This window comes from Elephantulus edwardii, unplaced genomic scaffold (genome assembly GCF_000299155.1).
Source record: "Elephantulus edwardii isolate Elephantulus edwardi_28Jun2011 unplaced genomic scaffold, EleEdw1.0 scaffold00017, whole genome shotgun sequence".
Taxonomy (NCBI): Eukaryota; Metazoa; Chordata; class Mammalia; order Macroscelidea; family Macroscelididae; genus Elephantulus; species Elephantulus edwardii.
In genome coordinates, this window is record NW_006399767.1 from 22,970,973 (window position 1) to 22,991,603 (window position 20,631).

Sequence of the window (20,631 nt, forward strand, 5' to 3'; positions counted from 1 at the left end):
CATTTGGGGGTTTAAGCCATCACAGTAAGTGGTGCTGAACCAGGCTGCTGAGCTGAATTGACTGGGGCACTCTTAGAACTACATGTGCCCGGCCTCAACCAACTGGAGTTTTTGGATTATAAAGACATGACACGGTCCTCAGCAATCCATACCTTTCAAAAATTTCTGTGGTCTCTATAGACAGCATGTTTGGGACCACCTTTAGTGATTATAAAACAAGAGCCTACACTAAAAAAAATTATTGCAAAATTTAAGGTACATTTGGAAAGAAGGCTTAATAGCATGATCCCAAGGAAAGAATTCACCAGACTTTACACAGAGGAAGACCTTTCATTAAAAACATTAAGGTTAATCTGTAAACTGTGATTCCTTACAGCCAATTCATTATTTTAATGCTTTAATAATTTTTTACAATAAGTATATGCTCATGTTAATGTTGTTGTGTACCACTGAGTTGGAATCAACCCATAGCTGATCTCTGGTGGGTTTTGAGAGGCAGTTTAATCACACAGGGGGAGTTTGCCCATTTTTCTCCTGTGGAACAGCTGGTGGACTCAAACTGAGTGCCTACGGGATTGCAATGTAGCTTCTTGCCACTAGGACAGCAGAACATGTTAATGTGTAAATAATTTAAAAATGGAGAAAAGTGAAATAAATCTATACTTTCTACATTGCAGAGCATTCTCTATATTCTGTAAGTGATAAACATCAGGTTATAAAAGATGCACAAAATGATGTCATTAACAGTATACAAGTTCACCCCTACTTTGAGAATATACATACACACATGTTCATTCTCATCTTTACTGCTGCCAAGTTGATTCTGACTCATAGTGACCTTTCATAGGGTTTTTGAGGCTGAAATTGCAATGGGAGGAGACTATCTTTCCCCCCTCTGAGCAGCTGGTGGAACTGAACTGCCACACACAGTCTTTGGGGTTATTAGCTCACTAAGGACTAATTTACCAGAGTTTCCTCATTAACAGTACACATGAACAACTATAAGATATCATCTCACCCCAGTAAGAATAGCAAAATTTAACAGAAGAGCAAGCAATAAATGCTGACGAGGTTGTGGAGAAACTAGAACCCTTATTCACTGTTGGTGGGAGTGTAAAATGGTGCAACCACTATGGAAGGCTGTATGGTGCTTTCTCAAAAAGTTGCAAATAGAAACACCATTTGACCCAGCAATTCCACTACTGGGAATATACCCCAAAGAGACGGTAACTGCCATCCAAGCAGATATATGCACACCCATGTTTACTGTTGCTTTGTTCACAATAGTAAGGAGTTGGAAACAACCTAAGTGCCCATCAACAAACAAATGGATAGAGAAGCTGTGGTATATTCACACAACAGAATACTATGCTGCATTGAAAAACAATGAACTCATGCAATATTATTCAAAATGGGTGACCCTGGAAGGCATTATGCTGAGTGAAGTGTCTCACTCACAAAAGGACAAATATTGCATGGTGCCACTGTTGTAAAAATGACTGACATCAGGGCTGGGGGGAGACTGAGAAGGATGGGTTTAATAATGTATACTGCATTGAAACAGATGAGGGAGAAAACTGTTTAAAAGGGATTATGTGATTAGGTATTTTTGTCATGACAGGAGTCCAGAGTGAAGGCTGCATAGTGGAGTGGATCTGAGGGGAGGGATTGTAAAACAATGAAAGAATTTTTCTTTTACTTTTCCAAGAGGGTAGTTTTCTGGGGGGCAGGGCTGGGACGGGAAAAAACTGCAACAATGAATGAAAGGAAATCCAAGGTCTCTGTAAATTTTCACTGAAATTAATAATATTTTTTAAAAAGTTAGCTATTTTAAAAAAGTACACACACACACACACACACACATTTGATTCATTACTATCAAACTGGAACTAACTCATAGCTGACACTCCAGCGAATTTTCAGAGACTATAAATAGTATGTGAGGTGACTCTTCATCTTTTTCCCACAGAGCTGCTGGTGGATTTGAACCACTAGAGATGTTGGCTTTGGGTTAACTCTACAGACTATGCCACTCATGTATTCAAGTTAGCTCAGTGGTTAAGAAAAATTCAGCTGTCAACCAAAAGATTGATGGTTTGAACCAATTAGGTACTCTGTAGAAGGATGAACGTACTCTGGTTTTATAAAAAATGTATAGCCCTGGAAACCTTATGAGCATTTCTATCCTGATCTGTAGGTTCACTAACAGTCAATTTGAAGGGAGCAGATTAGGTATACTTGCATTTACATATTAATGCAGATTTGCATGGTTAAAGGTCTAAAAGGAAATACTTAAAAGAAATTATGGTATTTATCTCTGTATGACAATATTTCACCTACCTGATCTTTTTTGTCTAAAGAACTTTCTAATTTTTTATATGTAACTGTAGTGTTAGTTTAAAAGTTGACTTTTCTAGCCATTATGTTAGTCCCCATTGATCTCTAGCTATCTTAACTATGGACACATGGTCTTGCAAATCATCAACAGCTATGGGACTAATATAAGAGAGTGCCTTCCACACTGTAGAGCAAGATCTTGGTGACAGTGCTGGAAAGAGACTGTTGCACTACTGTGAAGAGACTGTGGCAAAGTATAACCAGAGGAGCCCTGAGATATAGGCCACAGTTAAGGTTTTGCTTGTGGGATGACTGAAAAACTGACTTGTAACTGTGCTGAAGCAAACCTTGCTGGATGATTAAGGAACTCGGAGGCTTCTTGAATTTGTGCCACTGAAATGAAACTGGGAATTTCACTAATTGAAGAATTGCATTTTGCTGTAAATCTAACGTGGGACTGCAGAGATAAACTTGGACGTGCACTGGGTGACATTCTTTGTTGCTCCTATTCCCCCACCTATTTCCTTAATGAGCTCCACTCTTGGTACCACAGCTGTGAGTAAAGTCTGTGAATCAACAACAAATATTGGACCCAAATGATTGGTAGAAAGTGGTACAGGAGCATGTGGGATAAGGTGTCTGACTAAGCAACTGTCTATTTGCTGCTATGGATATTATTGATGGGGATAGTTCTCCTTGATGAAGTGGGTAGAAGTCAGACTCAGACATCCCCATGGTGCATCTGTTCCCTTTACAGTAATCTACACTTGCATTGAAAACAAAGAAAAACAAGCAACCAAGGGGTGATCTGTCTAGAGAAAATTCTCAGAGAATATTCTTTTTTGTAATAGAATTGATATATAATTTCCAATTCTTCAACTTTACTAGAAACCTTCCAGTAGTATCCAAATAATTCTATCAAGGTTAACCTCTACATCTCCCCCAAGGGCACTGGGGTTTACCTGGGAGGAACCACTCTGCCACCTGGTGGCTATGCCTAGGAAGAGCACCTTTCTCCCATTGTGCTCTAACAATGGGAAACTGCCCAGTGAGTTAATATACTGGGGATATGGATAAAGAAGAAGAAAGAAAGCCCACCAAAATCATGGCTAGGACAGAAGGTATTAAGCCACAAGTCAGGGTTTTATTTTATCTAGGGGAAGAAGACAACTAAAGATTTGTTACAAAGCCAGCTCTGATGTGAGCATTAAGCATGACTTGCAGTCAGATGAGATATTACAGAGGGAGAAGACAGCTTGTCGGGCAAGCAGCAGGGATTCAGAAAGGCAAGCAAGTAAACAGCTCCCATTAATGGAAAGGAATCAATAGCTTTTCATAGGAAAAGAACAGAAAGCTGGAAATGGCTAAAATAAGCAGAAAATGGGGCCTAGTACCGGTACTTGCTGTGAATCCACAATTCCCAAAGGAATAAAAAAATTTAACAGGGAAGGAATTTGACCTGTTTGCGTATACACAGAGTGAGGAGAACAGAAGGGATAGCAGGTGTCCTAGATTGAACTGTGTTCCCTCCAAACGTGTCAATTTGGCTAGGCCATGATGCACAGTGGTTGGCAGTTCAGTAATGAAGTAATTACCCTCCATTTGCTATGTGTGGTAAATCCTGGCCTACGTTAATGAGACAGGATGGGGTGGGGGGAGATTGATGCAACAACCTTATTCATACGATGTAAGGGGAGTTACCCTAGAGTCTGGCCTGCATCTTCCTTATTTTATTGTTAGATGCAGTCAAGTCAACTTCAGTTCCTAGTGACCCCATATGCAATTCAAAGAAACCTTGCCTGATTCTGCACAATACTCACAATCTTTACTATGCTTAAATCCACTGTCAAAGTCACTGTGTGACCCACTCACTCTTGTTGAGGGTCATCCTCTTCTTCACTGACCTGTCACCTTTTCAAGCGTTATGTCCTCTTTCAAGGAGTTGGCCCTCCTGATAACACGCCCAAGGTATGTGAGAGAAAGTCTCATCATTCTTGTCCTTCAGGAGCATCTTAGCTATATTTCTTCCAAGACAGATTTGTTTGCTTTTTTTTAGCAGTTCATGGTGTACAGTCAACACTCTGCCCACACCACAATTCAAATACATCAGTTCTTCAGTCTTTATCCCTTATGCAACTTTCACTAGCATATGATGAAACTAAAAATACTATGGCTTTGGGTCAAGCATACTTTAGTCTTTAAATGAACATCTTTGCTCTTTAGTACTTTGAAGAGGTTTGTCACAGCAGATTTCCCAGTATAATATGTCTTTTGATTTCCTGACTGCTGTTTTCATGGATGTTGACTGTGGATTCAAGAAAAATGACATCCTTGACATGCCAATCATTTCTCCATTTATAATGCTGCCGCCTATTTGTCTGGAGGATTTTTGTTTTCTTTTTTATCTTGCAAGAGAGCAAAGGAGAGAGAAGCTAGTCAAGAGAGCGGGACCTCAATAGCATCAAGAAAGAAAAGTCAGGTACAAAGCATGTCCTCTGGACAGGAGTCCTTGTGCTAAGAACCACTTAGACCCAGGGAAAGACTGATGCCAAGACACATGAAGGTCTCCAAGGAATGCTGGGCACACAGATGTGGGAAGGAGACTGTTTCCAGAGGTAACACAGAGAGAAAGCCTTCTTCCAGCATAAGCACCCTGAATTCAGACTTCTGGGCTTCTAAAATGTGAGAGAATAAATTCATGTTTGTTAAAGTCATCCATCCACTTGTGGTATTTCTGTTACAGCAGTACAGTAACTAAAACAGTAAGTGATAAGCAGGCACTTCAATAAGAGAAGGTACAGGGATTGTACCCACTACAGAATGTACAATAGATGCAAGAACTAGGGAGGAAAAAAGAGAACATCAAGGATAATAAGACTCACAGTTGCAGATATCATTTATTGAGTACTTACTATATACCAGATAGAGCTCTAGATTCATACTTCTTAAATTTTTTTTTTTATTTCATTATTTTTTGTGTGTGTCCTGTCAAATTGGATCTGACTAGAACAGGAGGAGATTGTCTCTCCTTCTCCAGCACAGCATCTGGTGGATTTGAACTGCATCCCTCTGGGATTACAGTGCAGCTTCTTGTCATTAGGCCACCAGAGCTCCTTTAGATTCATTCTTTGTATGAATTCATTTAATCATCACATTAAGTCTGTATCGAAGGTATTAATATCTCTATTTTACAGATAAGGAAATTAAAGCAGAAGTTAAGGAAGATGTCCAAGGTGTCCTAAGAAATTAGACTGCGATTTGAAACCATACATTCTGGTTGAAAAGTTTATGGTCATAATCACTGTATTAATACATGCTGAGCCCTTACAGGCAGAGTGGAGAGAAAGGAAAGCACAGAAAAGTCTGAGGGAAATAATGACAAATTGATTAATTTTACTCAGCAATATGGGCAAAATACAATCAAACATGAGATGTGTAACAGCAGCAAAAGAACACTATTTAGTGGGTGTCTCAACCATAAGGCTGACTAATACTAATGACACCATTGGAGATCTTATGAAACTGATCGCAGTCCAAACTGGCACCTGTTGGAACAAAATTGTCCTTAAGATGTGGTATGCCATTTCAAAGACCACGTGTGTTTGGGTGACTAAGAAATCCAAGATGGGATGAACCTGGAGCTTTATTACCAACAAGGTGGAATTCCTTCTTCTTTTACCTTTCCCTTTTCCCCTACCTCTATCCTCACTGGTATGAATGTTCGTTTTTTAAAACATTAATAAAAGCTTAGATGCTGAAAAAACTATTAAAATACAGTATGTACATCCACTTTGCAATATTGGAACATTCTTTGCAAATGTATTCAGCATGTATAAATATTTTCCTAGTGAAATAAGTGCTTAAAAAAACCCCAAACAACTCTCTTGTTTTGAGAATCACTAAGGCTGCAAAACACTTCCTCTGGTTCCAATATAACTTTTCAAAAGCATGTCTTTGTTTATGGCAAGAACAATGGAAAATCTTGGGAACATATATATATATATATATGGGTGACAGCTGAATAACACAATGAACCCAAGTTAATACTACTGAACTGTAGATGAGAAGAATGCTGAAATGGCAAATGTTGTTACATATTGCAAACAATAAAACAACAACATGAAACAAAAATGTCCTTTGATATAAATTTTTTGAAAGTCAAACTTTTATTTGTCGTTTTCTCTGCTTAAAAGCACTCTAGTTTGTTAAACAAGCCTTTCCCTCAGAGGTAACCTGCAGGGCTACCTTCCATGCTTTGCTTTTGTTTATGTGCAAAAATCGTGCCTTTTATCACACCAGCTGGCTGTGGGTAGAAGGCCTTTGGTTCCCAGCTTCCCTGTGAACCCTTCTTACGGGCAGGAATCCAAAATGGCAATTTACCAACTATCTGTAAAGACAGGGCCTGAATTTGGGCAACGTTCCACAGTTCCACCCCTGAGTTCCTGTCGAAGTGGTGGGTGGATGCCATCTGGTTCAATGGATTTATTTACATTTAGTCTGGTATTGAGGCCTCAAACATCCCTTGGGCTTCGCACGATTTCATTTAATAACTCTGACTTGTCACCCACAAAAGGCACCTTCAGAGTGGAATCTCTTCAATGTTCCTTCTGTAAAGACAGAAGCAGAAAATTCTGAGAGCACTTGATACTTGGCTTGGGTGTACAGTCCTCAGCTGATTCCACAGACTCCTCTGCCATTTCCTTTGTTTAAAAGTAACACTGATCATTAACCTTTGGAGCCTCCTGCATGGTGTCTCCTGCAGTCAGTTGTAAGCTTGTTGGCACTTGCCCTGACACTTCTGTGGGTTCCATGTTCTTCTGGGCTCTCTCAGATACTGCTTTATCCAAGGTAACTTTTTAGACTTTGGGGCGACCAGCAACTGGCTGAGTTGCCTGTTCTCTCTGACCAGGGGCACACACTTGCCCTAGATAACCATTATGCTATTGTCAAATATTTTACAAATAATAAATAAATGCAATTTATTTTTATGATTAACCCCTTCTTGCTTCCTACTCTCAGACCTTGGTGACTGTTAATCTAGTTTCCATGCGTTTGCCCAGTCTTGATATTTCATAAAACCCGGGATCGTACAATATTTGCCCTTTTGTATCTGACTTATTTCGGAGTAGCCAAAATAGTTTTTAGGCCTCCTGGGGGTTGTTGACTCTTGTCTCTACAAATTTCTGGCCATGTGTCTCTTGAGTGCTCACAATCTGAAATAGCTCAGGAGCATTTTAACTTAAGGGAATCAGTATAAGAACTTTTTACATATGCGCCCACCTGTGTAACTGTCACTGAGATCAAGAGAGAAAGTGAACCTGGCCTATGACTCAGAAAACCCATCCATGGTCCTCAGCCAACACCTCGCCTACCTGACCTCTGTCGCTATCAGTTTCGAACATCAGCAGGATGCTTTCTTACAGTTTCATTGCAAAGTTACTGTTATTGTGTACTGTCAAGTCAGGACCGATCCATAGCTGACCCTCCTGTGGGTTTTCAGAGGCAATAAATTGCCGATCCTCCTGCAGAGCAGCTGGTGGATTCAAACTGAGTTCCTCCCGAGTTGGCTGTACAACTCCTTCCCACTAACCTTTTAGTCACAAAAACTTGATTTAATCAGCACCCAAGCATCCCAAGGTTAGTGCAAGCCCAAACAAAGTAAGTTTTGAAACATCTGTGGTTCTGGAAAGTCAGAAAGTGCTTAAAAATGATGAAGTGGCATAAGCACACTATCCTCCTTCAAAAAATCATCTCTATGCTACCAAATGGTTAGCCATTACTTAAAGATGAGAGGGTAAAGGAAAAGGGAAATGGAATTACTAGAAATAGAACAAGAACAGAATGATGAGAATGCTGACACAGTTTGAAAAACATCACGAAACAATCTGTGTGAAAACTCTTGACTAGGATCCTCATTTACAGTATAGATTTTCACAGAAAAAAAGTATTATTAAAACCAAAATGACTGACAGAAGCATGTTGCAGAGACACAAGGGCTAATTTTATGAAGCTCCTCAAACCAAGACAACCTGGACAGTACTGTAATGACAAAACTGGGTAACTTGCAAAAGAAAATAAGTACTCATGAATTTATGTTGATACAAACAAATGGGGGGAGAAAGGATAGCTCTTTTTTCACAGCTGAATTCCAATCAATAAGAATAAAAGATTAATGAAAGAAGAAGATTAATGAAAGTAAAAAGTTATCAGACAAAAGCTACAGTAATGAGCATTGCAGGTAAGAATCATTAGAAGACATTAAACAAAATCACAGTATTTCTGTGTGTAATATGTACAAGGTAATAATATGCACAGCACACACAGAACTTTGCAATCTGCAAAAACCTCCATAAGGCACGCATGTTATCTGTGTTAAAAAAAAAATCTGCACTAGGTAAAAGAATAAAGAAAAATGGAGCATTTGTTTAGTCTCAGAGTGGTTCCCAACAAGATAGTTTCCACCAAAGTGAAACAGAGGAGGAACCTGGCACATCCCATTGTAAGCAAGTGACCAAGGTCAGCAGTAATGAGACCCCTCAAGAACATGCACTTCTGTGGCATTCTTCCCCCAAACACAGAACCTCCATCTAATCATAAGCACCCAACAGACAAACCCAAATTGAGGAGCAATCCACAGACTGTTCAGTGATGTTAGTTACATTGTATAGACTGAGGAATTGTCCCAGATTGGGATCCTGGCCTCCAAAGGTAAAAGTGGTAAAGTCAGCTAGCAGAGTGACTAATAAACTTAACTGCTTTTCCTCACACTTGGCTCTTTTTCTTTCCTTTTCATGTGTGACAAATGGCTGATTTGCTGTAACTGCTACAATACCCACTTCTGTGTCTATAGCCTCTTCACTCAGTTTTTCTTTGAGCCACTTAGCCTTTGGCCCTGGCACGTCTCTCTTCCAGCCTGGGTGTATTTGGCTCTCCACATCACTATATCCATTTCCTGAGCTGCCTTTGCAGGGATTAAATCACAAATAGCCCTTTAGTTATTAGGACGTGCATGCTTTCCTTCTCTGCAGAAATCACGTCCAGTATCTCCTGGCTTGACATGATATTCTTGAGCCTTCATCCCTTACACCTGCATTTAGCTTCTGTCTCCTAAACTGTCTACACCACATAATCACATATATTGTTTCTTTTATTGTTCAGAGAATGACAGGAGGAACTTAATAGATAGCCAGTCTAATTATTATTATCTCAAGTACTTAGGCCATGTTGTTAGGACGAGCTGTTCCTTAGAGAAGGGCATCATGCTTGGAAAGGTGGTGTGTCAGTGAAAAGAGAGGAAGACCCTCAACCAGATGGACTGACACAGTGACTGCAGCAGTGGGCTCAAGTGTATCAGAGATGATGAGTATGGTGCAGGATAAGACAGGGTTCAGGTCTGTTGTTCAGCAGGCTGCTCTGGGTCATACTCAACCCAACAGACCAAACATCAAGTCTAATTATGCATTCTGTTCTGTCTGAAAGGAAGAGAAGAGACTCTCTTGAGAGTAGGGTAACTGACGTGTGAATGCAGCATTGCACAGCAATCCCCAATATTCTGCTCTGGGTTACTGTAGAAAGACATCAACTCAAATCCATCTGCTAATTGAATGTATTCCTTACCAAAGAACATCTCCTGGTCTAACACAGCTGTAAAGTCAAAGAGCGGTGTGTCCTTCACTCTGCTGAGGTTGTGAACGACTAAGAGCCATTCCAGGAATCACCTCCACCTTTCGGAGCTAAACTGGGAGGCACTTTTATCATACGTGACAAGGTTCTCTCTAGGCTGGCTCGTCATAACTAAATGAGACTTCATGCTCTCAAGATTCTGCTCCACCTCAACCACATTATCAAAACTGATTGCTCACCCCGGCACAGGGCCATTCCAGCCTTTGTCCTGTCCTCATTTGTCCTAGGATGGCACGTATGTGGCATGCTGCCAAAAGTCACAGCTCTTAATCGCAGCCGGCAGCCTTGTACTATAACTAGAATCTGTTCATTGAAGTCAACTCATCTATTCTTTCCTTTTCTCCAAGCTCGTACTTAGACAAGTCAGGTCCTGTCTTCTCATTTCTCTGCTGAACAGGTCTCTGTTCTATAACCATCTAACACCAATTACAGAGTGCGACTGCTCAGGCATCACATGGAGATGTTGCTGTTCTTGAAAACACCTATGTTATTAGCTGGAATAAAAAAAAAAATTCCATTTTCTCTTGCTTTCCTCCCACTTTTTAAAAAGAAATACATGTCCACTGAGCAACCACCATCAGTAACCCTCCAAATGTTTATAAACAAACAAATAAGAAAAGCAAAAGCTCCCTCCTTCTCCCAGAAATCACAACTATGAACAACCTTCTGGTGGTCTGCAGATCTCAGCAGATCTCAATGTTCATTTCTTCCAGTTTCAGGGCCTCCTGGAGCGGTGCCTGACATTCACACCTATGTCATCCTTACGTCTCCTTCACAGGGATTTTTGGCAGCATCCCACCCAGGGCTTCTAGGATGCTGTACCCCCACTAGCTGATTCCTCTGAGCCTCCTCTGCTCTGTCCACCTTTTATCCTTCACCTCTTCATGCACAACCATGCCAGGGGGCAAACCCCACTCCTCCTGACATTCGCTTCCTTAGGCTATCTTCTCCAGTCTTCTGGTTTCAAATACAATACAGGCAAAGGCTCCTAGATTTATAACTTAGTCCAGATTTCTCTCTTTTGAATTCTAGACTCAAGATATATTATTTGTCACTTCTAGGCTGAGTAAATAATTTGAGATTGAGAAGCTGAAGAAGAATGTGGCATCAGTATTGGAAGAAGACTCATCAGTAGCCTGTTTCTACAGATAACACAACCTTGCTTGTTGAAAGCGAGGAAGATTTGAGGCACTTGTTGCAGAGGTGCATCTCAACATGAAGAAAACAAAAGTCCTCACCAGTGAGCCTATAGGCAACATCATGACAGATGGGGAAAGATTGACACTGTCAACAATTTCACTTTGCTTGGATGCATAATCAACACCCAGGGCAAGAACAGTCAAGAAATCAAAGATGTGTTGCTTTGGGAAAATCTACTGTCAAGGACTTCTCCAAGGTGCTAAAGAGCCAGGTTGTCAGTTTAATGACCAAAAAATAGTTTTTCAATTGCTTCCTATGCAACTCAAAGTTGGACAATAGATACAGATGATGGAAGAAGAATTGATGTCTCTGAATTATGGTGTTGGAGAAGAGTACTGAATAACCCATGGAATGCCAAAAGAACAAATAAGTTTTTAGGTTTTTTTTAAACCTTTGTTTCAAATTTTATTCCCAGGCTTTCTTCAGTTTATTTAGTTGCAAAGAATGAATCGTATTTAAGTGGAAACTAAAAAGAGCTGCAATGTGGCTTGGGCTTAAAAATATTACAGATCTAGATTTTATCAGATCTAAACAAAACAATTTTTAAAAGCAGTTATAAAAAGCAGCTCGAAGTAACTTCTTCAAGTTTATCTTCTTCACAAGTTGACTGAAGTCAGTTGGTCTTAATCTTTGAAGCCTCATCAAAATTTTCCACAAGACCTAGAACTTCATCATCATTATCTTCTCCAGTAGCAAGTGGTGCTCTTTCATCCACAAATCAAACAAGTTTATCCTGAAGGAAGTGCAACCAGGGTGGTCCCTAGAGACATGGATGGTGAAACTTCACCTCACATTGGGCATGCTGTCAGAAAGGACCAGATATCATGCTGGGAAAGGTGGAAAGTCAGAGAAAGAGACGAAGACCCTCAACAAGATAGACTGACACAGTGACTGTCACCATGGGCTTGGGCATATGAGAGATCCTGAGGATGGTACAGGTTCAGATCTGCTGTTCAAAAGGTTGCTATGAGTCAAAGTTGACTAGATGGCATCTAACACCACCACCATCACCACCACACCTCCATTCATACGTCTCCACATAGTATATTAATAAGCACCCAGCTCCTCCTTTGCTGTCATTTTATTTATCCAATTTGTCAGGGCATCCCTAGTGACTCTAGTTTCAAAATATATTCAAACCTGACCATTTCTCATACTTTCACTGCTAGTACTCTGGTCCAAGTCACTCTTCTCTCTCTCCTGGAGGACTATTATAATGTAGTGTCCCTGCTTCTACCCTCAACCATATCTATAATCTACACAGATGCCAGAGTCATCCTTTTATTATATAAGTCAGATCAGGTCATTCTCTGCTCAAGTCCTCTCATATCTATCTACCTGCTCATTCACTATAAAAGCCAAAGTTCTTATAGTGGTGACAAGGTCGGTCTGGATCCCTTGTGACTCCTGATTTCTGTTCTTCATCTGCATCTTCCTGTTCTGGGCCACAGTGGCCTCCACCCATCATGGTTGTCTGAACAGTCAAAGTACATTGCTGCCCAGCCATTCTTGCCCCAAAATGCCTATCTATCCTGCTCCCTCACCTTCATCAAGACTTTCTAAAAAGTCACCTTCTCAGTAAGCCGACACTGACTACCTTATTTGAAACTGCAACCTGTTCCTTCCCTCGCATCAAGTATTTCTTTTAACCTTCCTTTTTCCTATGTACATCTTTTATCCCCATCTAACATTATTTTTAATGATTTACCGTAATTATGTTTATTAAGTAACTCCCCATAGTAGAATGTAAGCTTTCATTTCCTATGTCTTTAACAGTGCCTAGTACATTGCAGGCAATCAATGAATTCTTGTCAATGAAAGAATGAAAGGCCTAGTCTTTCCCTGTTGCTCTGCACCCTCTGTGGCACTGGGGCCTTTTTCACACTAGAAGAATTCTGGGATCAGTGGTTTCTGGACAGCCTGGAGGGGCACTTTCCTCTGGGAGCCCTTTCTTCTTTCCTTGACCCAGTCGAGTACCTGTTCTGGGCTCCTCTGCACAGTCCCATGAATGGGCTCATTTCCACTCTGAATCTCATACACGGTTCATGCTAAGCTTCTGGCCACTCACCTGAAAATCCTCCTCATCTAAGATTTCCTTCCTCCACTTGATCAAGAAGGCTGCACACACATAGAGATGGAAGTGGGAGAACCCTTCCGGTTCAGACTTGAAAGGAAAAACAAAACAAAACAAAACAAAACAAAACTGTTAATTCACTAAACTTGGACACGGCGCTTGCTCTGGTCTCCTCAGGTCCAATCCTCTTAGGAGCACAACACCCCTTCATGTGATGACTGGGCAAACAGAAACCTGGAAAGCCTTCAGCACAAGCTTTTCCCACAATGCTAAGGCAGGCAGAGAAGTAGTAAGGAAACGGGGAACTTCTGAGAGATACATCCCACTCAGGACAAGATGCCGGGAACTTCAGGGATGGACTGGCACAGAAAGCAGGGAATCACTCCATACCTGGTACGTGTCCCACAAGCGGATGGTACAGCGAAGGGGAAGCTCCCGCATAAGCAGGTTATTCATCCAACGAAAGGCAAACTGTAGGTATTCAACCTCGTACTTCCTGAAGTGATTATGTACCTGCCCTGAAACAAGAAGTACCATTGGCCCCAGGGAGCAAGCTTGGATCAGACCCTGGAAGGCTGTTGTGAGCTAAATATTAGCAGTTTTCATTTCTTATCACCCTCTCCCCCTAGGGAAGCTGACATAGGGGGTAAAGAGGCTGACTGTCTTTTCTGTTTGATTTCAACATCTCCTACTACACTACATGATACACATCACACAGTCCTTAAATGCGGACTGGAACTGTTTCAATATCCTAGAGTCATTCCCCAGATAGCTCTCATCCATCACAGGGCTGTTCTGGCCAGAGAACAGGAGGCACAAGGCCTGGTTGGCTGCTTAACCTTGGTGCTTCGAGAAAGAATGAGAGTAGAAAAGAACCTTAGAGGGCACCTTGGCCATCCTCCCACAGGTGAGGAATTCTTCTTCAGCTTCATTGACAAATGGTCAGCTGGCAGGTTCTTAAATCCTACAGTGGGAGGCTGACTCCACTGACACATGCATTGCTTCACCAGAAAGGGCTTTTCCATAGGAAACTGTATGCAGCTGCCTCCCAATTCCTCCCCCTCTGCTGGCATCATTGTGGTATTCTGGAGCTACCTGGACAACCTGTTCTCAAACTCTATGATAGCAATTCAAATAATGTTTAATAATGTAGAGTTTGTTCTTAAAACAGCATTCTCCCCTGCTTTCTACTCTATAAAATGAAGCAGCTCTTCATCCTTTAATGGGTCTGGGGGAGAATAAAAAAAGTGAGAAAAGGAAACTAACACAGCTATAATGGCACCTCATCATTTTTATTGTAAGAACTATTAATAATTATGTTTTGTGGAAGAGGATTTTATTTTGCAAGTTTAAAAAATTATTTAAAGTTTTGTAATGAGTGTCACTTCTGTCTTTTAAATAATGCATATACACACTCACACACATATACACACATATATATGTGGCCTAGTGGTGAGGGGTTGCACTGTCAAGCCAAAGGCACATGGTTTGAATCCACCAGCTGCTCTGAGGCCCAAAGTTGGGCAATCTCCTCCTGTGTGATTTATAGCCTCTGGAAACCCACTGGAGGGTCAGCTATGAGTCAGTTTGGACTTGATGGCATATAACAAAATAACATATATGTATAATATAAATTTTAAAATCCATTAGCCTAATGTATTTTTTAAATTTTAGGTGTGTGTGTGCCGTCAAATCGGATCCAACTAGTACAGGAGGAGATTGTCTCTCCGTCTTTAGATGAGCATCTGGTGGACTCGACCTGTGCACCTTTGGGATTGCAACGCAGCTCCTTGCCACTAGGCCACCAGAGGTCCCTTATCCTAGAGTATTTAATATCATTTATTATGACTTTGTAAGGACACAAAAAAGTAAGGCGAGGACAAGATGTATCAGAAACTATAGGCTTTGTTCTTTGGAATCTCTGAGTGCCGGCCTCTGCCAGCAGCTTTGGGGCCCTGCCCAGGGCAGCATACCCTGCATCAAGCTCCCAGTGAGGGCTTCTAGAAACCTGGACCTGAGCTCCGCAGGAGGGAGGGGAGGTGGTGATGGCGGAGACTGACAGCTGGGTCAGGGTGATAAGACCCAGAGAAAACAAGGCATGTACAATGTATGCAAAGCAACTATGAATAAGCAAATGAGCTGGGGAAATGGAAATAAAAGGAAGCTGGAGAGAGACGAACAAATTAGGAAAGGTTTTTATGAAAAGAGAACCTAGAAAAGGACAGGAAAAATATGCAACTTTCATGTGGGAAAAACTGCATGAAACAGACAGAAAAATGTAAGAATGGAAAAACCCTGAAATAAGGTTGATGAGTTGATGTGGTAACTGGAGAATCACAAAGACACTACTACAACCACAACTGAATGTGCACTGAAGAGACCACTTCACAGAGGACCTCGTGTTTGGGTTCTGTGCACTCTTCAGGGAACTCAAATCTGACTTCTCTCCTTGAACCTCAGGTTCTTTATCAGTTAATAGGAGGGTTCCACCAGTTCCTTTTTAGTTCTAACATTCCACAATTCCAAGATAGAGCCAAGGAACTACAGTAATGACTCCTGTTCTCAAAGACATTCTGCTTCAGGAAAAGCCGTATCTCAATTCCCCCATCCAAGATCACAGGGAGATACGGAAAATCCCTCTGGAGTACAAGCCAGACTTAAACGGATATGAAAATAAACAGAGGTGTCTTAGAGAAGATGTAGCCCGAGTGCTCCCTGGAGGTAAGTATGAGAAAGCTGCTCTTACATACTGTGGATGAGTTGTTAGGAGAGACGACTCATTAGAGAAGGACATCATACTTAGGAGGGTGCAGGGTCAGTGAAAGAGAAGACCCTCAACTAGATGGGCTGACATAGTGAGAGCAGCAATAGTCTCCAGTGAGTCAGGAGTTGTATGGCAGAGGACAGGGCAGAGTTCAGATCTGTTGTTCACAGGGTTGCTGAGTCAGACTCAACTCAACAGGACCTTACAACAACGACACTCTCTTGGTCAAGTCCAGAAGTCCTGAGTAGCATCACTACATGAATAACAAGGTCAAACTACAGACTTGATGCTGAAAGCAACTAAGAGGCACAGAAGGTCTCAGAACAGAAAAGGAACATGACTATTAGGCTTTAGAAAGATGAGCCCAGAAGTTGTGTGATGATAGATGGCTTAGAAGAAGAAAAAAATATGGAGGAGCTGAGTTCTTGTAGGAGAAAGTGGCAGAAAACCAGGAATTCTGGACCAAAGCTTTGACTAGGAAACAAGAGTAGTTGGGTGAATGTGAGGGGAGGTAGTAAATTCAAGTGGAGGCACTAAACTTAGTGACAGAAAATTAAAAGGAAAGAAGAATTTGAGGTAACAGGGTTTTCATCTCACCTTGCTGTTAAAATGAACAATGATGATGGCAAAGCCAATAGCAGTGAGTGTAACAGAAAGGGTTATGGGTAAGAGGAAAGCTTAGGAAAGGACTCACAAGTACAAGTGGCTTATTTTGTAATTGTACTGTGCTACTGCGAGAAGATTCCTTTCTCTGAACTTACCATCAATTCGGCTGACGAGCTCTTCCAGTGCTTTGACTTTCTTCTGGATCCCCGGTTGTGCAAAGGTGTAGTTATCCTGCAAATGATAGAGCCCAGGATTAGCAAGGGCTCCAAACAGCTGTGCTTCCACCTTTCAGGGTCACTGAAACATGTATAAAAACACGAGCAGTAGCTCCAAATCTAGGGTCAATGGCCAATAGCAATGTTTTGGGGACTAATATACAGGATAGTAGGGTATCAGGGAGATTCTAGCAGAGCTACTTATTGAGGAGGTAAATTCATGCACAGAATAAAGGACAGGTACAATCTGAAAACATTAAAGTGAAGACAACACGGAGATCTTCTTAGACACCTAGGGTCTACGAGAACTAGACCATGTGAAAGTTGTAAAGCCAGTGAAAGAGAGCGGCAGACGGATCAAAAAGGAACAGGATGAATTATGTCAGGAGTGTGGCCCTGTCCGACAAAGAAGAGTAATAAAGAAGTCAAAGACTTGAAGGCCCTGGACTTAGCCATCCCCGTGAGGGTGGAAGCAGCTCACCTGGATCCCATCTAGCAGCTTGCTCATGCACCAAAAGCTATCGGCTTCAATGCTTCGTAGTATGTCCTGAGACAAGTTGGTCACATCAAAGTTCTCCACATCCTCTTCTGTAAAACAAAAGGTGAAGAAAGTCCAGAGGTCTTATCTAAAAAATGGAGAGAGAAAGATAGAGTCTAGTGTCTTCAATGGAGTCCTCAAAGGTCAAGGGAGAACCAGGCTAACTTGATGCCAAGGAGCAATGGCCTTGGCACATCCCCTTGGCAGGTGGGCAGAAATTCTGTGAAGATTTCATCCAACACTGAACAAACCACTCTCACATCAATCTTTTGGAGTCAACCTCTCTTTTCCTTCCTCTGCACTTCTTTATTGAGGTTTAGAAAAATATAATTCAAGGTCTAATGTTCAATGGATAAGGGTAACAGAAGAATCTGAGCTGTGGAGAAGAGTACTGAATAAGCCATGGACTGAGAAAATATCAAATATATCTTGGAAAAAGTGCAGCCAGAATGCTCCTTGGAGGCAAAGATGACAAAGTTTGGTCTCACAAACTCTGAATATGTTGCTAGGAGAGGCTAGTCCTTGGAAACGGACATCACGCTTGGAAAAGGGCATCATACCTTGGAAAGGTCGGTGAAGGAGAGAAGACCTTCAACAAGATGAACTGACACAGTGACTGAAGCAATGGGCCTGAGTATGTCAGAGATTGTGAGGATGGCACAGGATAGGACAGGGTTTAGAGCTCTTATTCATGGGGTCGCTATGAGTCATACTTGACTTAATGGCACCTAACAACAACAATGTTCAATGAACTATACTCAATTCCTTTGAGATGGCCTGAAAAAAATCCTTTGTTTTCATAAACTCTATGACCTGTCTAGCACCGCCATATGCACTGAGGAGAGCTGGGATGAGACAGGCTCTATGGCTCGTTTTAAAGACGGCATCCCTAAATCCTGACACAGCTGACTTACTGCCTCAGCACTCAGAGGTGAAGATGAGGTGATGAAGGAAAGAAGACCCAAACCTGTGGGCATCTGTAGGGTTGACTTCTACCAAGTGTGTACTTCCCAAGATGAATTCTGCAGAACATTAAGCCTACAAGAGGACACTAAAGAAAAAAAGAGGCTCCACAGCAAATGTGGTTGAGAAATGCTATGTTCTAGTTCCCCATCTTATCTTGGGAGAGTCACAAAGAACACTGGGTACAAAGTGTCTGAGAAGTTGTATAAAATTCTAACATAATAAATCTACTTGACTCTGTTTATCTAGCATATTCCAAACACTGTCAGCCATGGAACTTTCTTAAAGTGCAGAATAGTCTCATAGTGCCTTTTAGAAATCCTACACTAAACAGAAAGATGGGGAGATTCTTTCAATGCTCTTCCCTCCTATCGCATCAAAGGCTGTAGTGAGAAAGGCTCTCCTCACTCAACCATATAGACCACTGCACACTGTCAGAGGCCAGACATGGAGATGTTCAGGCCTCTGAGTTCTGTGTCTAAGGCACCTTTTCTCCTTAGACACATAAACCCTATTTTCAACATATGATGTTCATTGCATTCCCTTCTGATTCTGAGAGACATAGGCATCTAACAAAATGTATTCAGAATCCAGCTCTTTAATTTTGAGATTTACTAAAAAAAAGAACATATTAACTGAGCCTCTTCATGACAACATGCAACCTGGATTGTCATCATGTTTAAAGAGACTTTCTACTGTTATTATTAATGAACACTAAGTGCTGTTTAAAACAAACAAGAATCTTGGGGAAAGTAGGTTTCTCTGTAAGGAAAGCTATGACTGGGAAAAACCTAAAAGTCTAGCCCTGAATATGTTGCTGTTATGTGTCGAAACTGACCCACAGGTGGCCCTCCAGTGGGTTTTCAGAGGCTGTAAATCACATGGGAGGAGACTACCCATTTTTCCCCGGATGAGCAGCTTGATTGATCCAAACCTCCTGCCTTTGGGTGGACAATGCAACTCCTTCCCATTCAGCCACCAGAACTAACTCCTTGGCCCAAAGGATATCCATAGTTAATAAATGTAAAATTCTAGTCATAGTGTTTTTTATACAGGCACAATTAATTATTTTATTGTTGTTGGGTTTTTTTATGTTCTATTTTTATTCATTTTTTTAAACTGTTGCACATTTCCCTCCCCCTCTTCTGCTCTCCTTCTTTAAACCTCCCCACAATATATCCCTTGTTCCAGATTGTTTTCATGCATATAATTAGTTATTTTAGATGAAATCTCTTAGGAATTTAAGTGGCATGGGGAAACATGTCATAGTATTAGAGTAAAAATAAAAAGCAAGATATATCATTATTGATGATATATTCATAACTACTATACATATGGCATTCACATGTGTTTATATAAGCACAGGGGAAAAGCAAATTATATCACTAGATTTATGATGCTTATCCCCAGTTGGTGCAGATAAAGGATATTTCTTGTGTTACTAGACTTTTCAAAATTTTCACAATAAACATTATTTTTATAACCATAAAAAACTGCAACCAATTTTAGGGGGGGGAAAAAAAGGATTGACAGGATTGACTAACCTGGCCTTTAAAATGCACAACCCCCCCCTTAAAAAAAGAAACCAAACAAAAACCCCAGTTGGTAAAATAAAACGAAGTTTGCAAATAAGAATTTATATAGTCTGTAAAGGTCTTTTGAGAAATCTAATAAAAAACTTCTAAGAAAATAGCATTTCTTTACATAGTGTGTTCAAGTGGCCAGGCTGTATTATGAATTCAGCTATTGATATTCTGAATTTTTATCTTTTTTTTCTGTGTGTGGTTCATATGACAGCTTTGGGACTTTTCCATGTCGTCGGACAAGCACCAAGCCCATCGCTCCCTGGTGTGCCTCCACCACAGTGGACATATACTCTCCCCAGGTCTGCCTCTAACAGTCACAAGCAATGCCACCAGGAACCATCTCCCTTCAATTCCATACAAGAACTGCTCACAGGTTTGTGGTGACCAAACCCAACTGGTACCAAGAGGCTGCACGCTCGGACCAGCTCAGCAGCCTCCATTCACTCCCACTAGCTGTGCAAACAGTACTTGAGGAAGAAGAATCACGTCTTAAGTCTAAAGCATGGCAGCTCACGCTAATTCATTCTAAGTGGCAGCTTCTCTTTTGTGAACATGCTGTTGTTATGTGCCTCGAGTCGCTTGCGATTCATAGTGACCCTATGTACAACAGCCCTAAACTCTGCTCTATCCTGTGCCAATCGCACTGCCTCTGACACACCCATCCC

At 41.2% G+C, this 20,631-nt stretch overlaps 1 protein-coding gene across 1 annotated transcript in view; it reads right to left on the reverse strand.

Annotated features, from left to right (window-relative positions):
- Positions 1-20,631, reverse strand: part of TBC1D22B (TBC1 domain family, member 22B) — a 112,342-nt gene that overhangs the window by 10,838 nt on the left and 80,873 nt on the right. The window contains exons 9-12 of the mRNA XM_006882026.1: positions 17,361-17,467; positions 16,820-16,895; positions 13,685-13,812; positions 13,289-13,384 (exon numbers count right to left, since the gene is read on the reverse strand). Coding sequence (XP_006882088.1) covers positions 13,289-13,384; positions 13,685-13,812; positions 16,820-16,895; positions 17,361-17,467 — 407 coding nt within the window. The remainder of the gene's footprint in view (positions 1-13,288; positions 13,385-13,684; positions 13,813-16,819; positions 16,896-17,360; positions 17,468-20,631) is intronic.